Raw genomic sequence first — 5,000 nt, 5'->3', positions numbered from 1 at the left:
AAAGTGGTAGACCTCCTAAGCTAACAAAAGATGACAATAAATATTTAAAAACCCTTTCTTTAAGAAATACAAAAAAAGTATCAACTGAGCTAGCAAAAGACATTAACACAGCAACTGAGAAAAATGTCAGCTCTTCTTTTATTCGACAGCACCTACTTAAATCTGGATTAAGAGAGTGTGTTGCAATTCGAAAACCATTATTATGGTGTGGCAATAAAGAAAAATGACTTAAATATGCAAAACAACACAAAGATTGGGCCCAGGAAATGTTTAATTGGATTCTGTACACGATGAGTGCGAATTTGAAATTTTCGCAACGAAAGGACCCCAATATGTTTAAAGAAGAATTGAAGAAGCCTATCAGTCCGAGTGTTTAAACCCTACTATTAAACACAGAGGAGGCTCTTTTCAAGTTTGGGGTTGTTTATCTTCATCTGGAGTAGGTGATTTGAGTGATAGGTCATAATTTTATTCTGCAGCAGGACAATGACCCAAAACATTGTTACCGAGTGGCAAAGAATTATTTAAATAAAATGGCAGAGGAAGGAGTACTGGAGTTGATGACCTGGTCTCCCCAGAGTCTAGTTTTGAATATAATTGAGCATATTTGGGATTACCTGGACATGCTCCCTGAAATGCTGAAGAATGTTTTGAAGTACTTCAAAGTGAATGGCACAACATACCCCAGGATTAATAAACTTTAAATTATGAAAGTGCAAAATACCTGAAACATTTTTTTATATTACAAAATACCTGAAATTTTTTTTGCTTCAAGTCTAAAGATGAAAATAATGACTTAATCTGGAATAGAACAGATGTGGGCATTTTTATTTTTATTTATTGTAACACATTGGTGTATTGGGAAAATTAGTTCTAGAAAATGGAAAATCTGAAATCTGATGTGTATATATTTTGAATCTTTATTTATTAAAACTTTTTAATAAAATTTTTTTGTATTTAGGACATAGTTGAAGCATCTATGAAGGTATGTTCAGTTTTTTTAGTTTCAGTTAAAGGAAGTAAATATATACCTAATATTTGCTTTGAAAAGTAAATTGTAACAATTAACTACTGAATCTATGGTTACTAATTATAAATCATGACTGTCTCTATTTATCATTTGTGTAGTTATTTTTTTTTGTTATATAGTTAAATTAAATATAGGAGAATAATTATAAAAAAGTGTTTTAAAGGAAACAAGTGAAGCGTCTAAAGATTTGGAATCAATTTTAAATACAATGAGTGAATGCAAAAATAGCATATTAGAACTTGAACAAAAGGTTTGTTATATTTTATATTTTATGCAATATACTTATATTAAATGTTTTATGTACATAGTACATATTATGTACATAGATAAGTTTTTTCTAGGAATTCCTTGATTTCTGGAAATTCGCTTCTTCAAGTTTAAACTTAATAAATAAGTTTAAGCTGCTTTAAGTTTCCAGAAATCTCCAGATAATTATTTGCTACTGATTTGTAAAAATTTATTTAAAATTTCAAAACAGCAACATTTGCATTTAAGCAAATATGTTTTGACTACATTAATATAACTGATATTTTCATGAAATCAATTGTTACAATAATTTTTTTTTTATTCTTTTTAATTTATTTAAATTAACTTTTTTGAGTATTAAAAATTCCTTTTCATAATAAGTTAATTGATGTAAATTCTGTTTTAAAAGTTTACAAAAGTTTTTGTCAATTATTACTATCATAAATAAAAAATTATAAAATGAAAGTTAAGAATTTTATCAGACATTTCTGAGATATACAAAAATATTAAAAACAAATTTCGCTAGAATTGGCTTCAAAAGATACAGGGCGATTTAATCAAAAGTATAAACTTTAAAATTGAATAAAAATTGTAGATCAAATCAGATTATTAAGTCCGATACACCATTTTAAAGATAAATTAAAAGGAAATTGAGTGATAAGAATTTATTTTTTATTTTTTATTAATATGACCTCCATTTTTTTCAATTAATAAATGACATCTTTTTGTAAAATTCAAAAACGTTGATTCCAAAGCCGAAGTGTTTATTTTTTAGATTTCTCTCGTGATGTTCTCTTTTAAATCATCCAAAGTCTTCGGTAATGGCTTATAAACTTTAGACTTAAGATAACCCCATAGGAAATAACCACATGGATTGAGGTCTGGTGATCGTGGAGGCCATTGTTGCTTGGTAATGAATTTCTCCCCAAATTTACTTTGTAACCACTCTTGAACCATATTAGCCGTATGCGGAGTAGCCCATCTTGTTGAAAGTAGTATTTTTTGTGACTCTTAACTCTATAGTGCTTAGGCCAGAAAAAAATTTTAAGCATATCCAGGTAATTGTGCTGATTTACCGTTCCTTTGAAAAAGTAGGTTCCGTAGATTTTTCGGCAGGAAATGGCACACCAAACCAAAACTTTCGCATCGTGCATTGGTTTCTCTATCCAATCCTCAGGTCTCTCATTCAGCCACATTCTGTATTTTTGCTTGTTGATCGACTCAGTAAGGTAAAAATAGGCTTCATCTGTAGTGATCAACCATTTGTGAACATCCTTTTCCAAGTCCAGCCACCATTGAGCAAAAATGACCCTTTTTTCATAATCAAGTGGCAATAGTTGATGAGCACTCTGGTATTTATACGGTTTGAGTTGTAAATCTTTGAGAAGAATATCACGGCAAAGGCTGTATGAAATTTCAACATCAACTGAGGCTTTTCTGATCGACAATGTAGGATCTTCGAAGAAGAGTACTTTCAGCTTATTTCTGGCATTAATTCGAATGTCTCGCTCATTCCTCGGTTTTGGTGGCAAATCAAGTATTGTTGCGGTTGTATCAAATTTTTTAGATAATTTTGTGATAGCTGTTGCCGTTGGACATGGTCTGTTCTTAAATTTACTTCTATAAGCTCTCTGAACCAGACTTACGCTCTTCAACTTGACCAATTTTTTTGTTAAAAATATGCGTTTTTGAATATCGTATCTCATGGCTATGCTGTTATTTTAATTTTTTTGAAATTATTAACATTAAATTTCCTTTTTAATGAGCTTTAAAATGTACTATCGCATGTAATGTATTTGCAATCAAAAAATTAATTATGTTAATTTAAAGTTTATACTTTTGATTAAATCACCCTGTAGATGAATAATGAAGAATATTATTCAGCCTATTTAAGACAGATAGATAAAGCTGAAGCAGTAAGTTTAATCTCTAACTGAACATTGAAATATATAATTTCATCTTAATTATATATATTGAAATATATAATTTCATCTTAATTATATATTATTCGATGTTTTAGGTACAATGTACAATATGTAGTAAAAACTTTTATTATGGAAGTAAAGGTAAAAAATCTTTACTCCACCACTAAATTTCTAAAATACATCATCAAAACTGCGCAAAGGTGAAGTCATACAAAGAAATACCAGTTTCATTTTTTAATAGCTTAAAAAAAAAAGTTATGTACATATTTTCATACAGCACTCCAGATAACGTGCATATTAACAATACTTGCAAAAATATAGTCCTCAAGTTGAGCAATCATTCAGCATGATAAACACCATAGTTAACAAAAAAGACAAACCGTCTTGATAATTTAACGTACTCTGCTGTAGCTTCAGTTAAATATCAATTATTAGCAGACAAGACCACAACGCTAGGGTACTTTAAAAGACAAGATATATTACATGACCCTGTTAACAAAAACATCTGTGGTCATTTGCAAACTGCAAGCAAACATTATATTTAAAAAAAGGAATTCCTTTGGAAAAAATATAAGAACAGATAGAAAAAAATGCCTTACATAAACAATGCAAAATAATGATCATGCAAAAAAGTGCAGAAAAAGAAAAGCTGACAAATTCACAACAGAAAATAATAAGAATAAAAAGTATCGATTTCTGAACCCTAGTCTGACATATGTTTAAAAAGTAAATTAGTTATTAGGCTTTGCATGAAGTTTATGGTAAAACTAAGATATTATATTTCATTTTAGAAAATTTTAGAACTTTTCCAGGATTTTCTGGATATTTTATAGAAACAATTTTCTGTGATTTTCTCATAAAATTTATGAAATTTTCATAAAGTCAAAAACTCATCTATATGTGTACTATACTTATTTTTTGTGGTTTGTAAAATAACATTAGATGTCGTATACTTCTAAAATGAAGATTTGATATGAAATTCTGTAAAGTTAAAAACCACCCACTCATGTTCTAAGCCCTGTATTCAAAAATATAGGGCTTCTCACTTATATATAATCACCATGATCATCATCATTATCAATCAATCAAGGAATTCTTAATCACATATGTATATTAAAAAAAAAGATAAGTAAAAGTTTTTGGTATTAAAGAAACTCTGAAAAGTTGTGATAAGTTAATGAACCAAAAGAGTATGCAAATTATGTGATTTAAATGACATGAATTTTGATAGGAAGATTAAAAGATGATAGTTCATTTGAGCACTGATAATATTTGTAGAATAGAGAAAAAATACAACAACGCTAGAGAGTTTCAGTTAAGCTACTATAGCAGGCCTAACTATGTTTAAAATGTTTGTCAAAATAAAAAAAAGTCACAACCAAAAGACCAGTCTAGGAATAAAAACAGTATTCAATACAAGGAAATATTATTCATAGATACATATTACAAGCTTATTATGATAATGATTGTCTAAAAATTACTTTTACTGAAGCTAAAAAATTTCTATTAAGTTCTATTCTATTATTATTTCTATTAAAAATTGCTTATACTGAAAAAATTATTAAATAATTTAAAAAGTAAGTTCATGGTATTTTAAAAGAGTGTAAACAAAAAGTACTTTACCACGAAAACATGAGCAATAAAAATGTCTTAAAAAAAATGTTTGTCAGGAAATAAAAACTTAAGTTGAATTTGAGAATGTGACTTTTTCACTTTTCTACAATCATTACAATAGTTGCTGTTACCGTGGTTGCTGCTCAAATTTTTTATCTACCATCAACTATTGATAGTTTTTTTTA

At 28.3% G+C, this 5,000-nt stretch overlaps 1 protein-coding gene across 2 annotated transcripts in view; it reads left to right on the top strand.

Annotated features, from left to right (window-relative positions):
• LOC136075396 (phosphatidylinositol 3,4,5-trisphosphate 5-phosphatase 2A-like) overlaps positions 1–5,000 on the top strand; it is a 94,041-nt gene that overhangs the window by 25,847 nt on the left and 63,194 nt on the right. For both annotated transcript variants that reach the window (XM_065788431.1, XM_065788430.1), the window contains exons 8-9: positions 962–985; positions 1,194–1,280. In XM_065788431.1, the coding sequence (XP_065644503.1) occupies positions 962–985; positions 1,194–1,280 (111 nt within the window). The remainder of the gene's footprint in view (positions 1–961; positions 986–1,193; positions 1,281–5,000) is intronic.

Source organism: Hydra vulgaris, chromosome 01 (assembly GCF_038396675.1).
Source record: "Hydra vulgaris chromosome 01, alternate assembly HydraT2T_AEP".
NCBI lineage: Eukaryota > Metazoa > Cnidaria > Hydrozoa > Anthoathecata > Hydridae > Hydra > Hydra vulgaris.
This window is presented reverse-complemented; position numbering and strand designations above follow the sequence as displayed.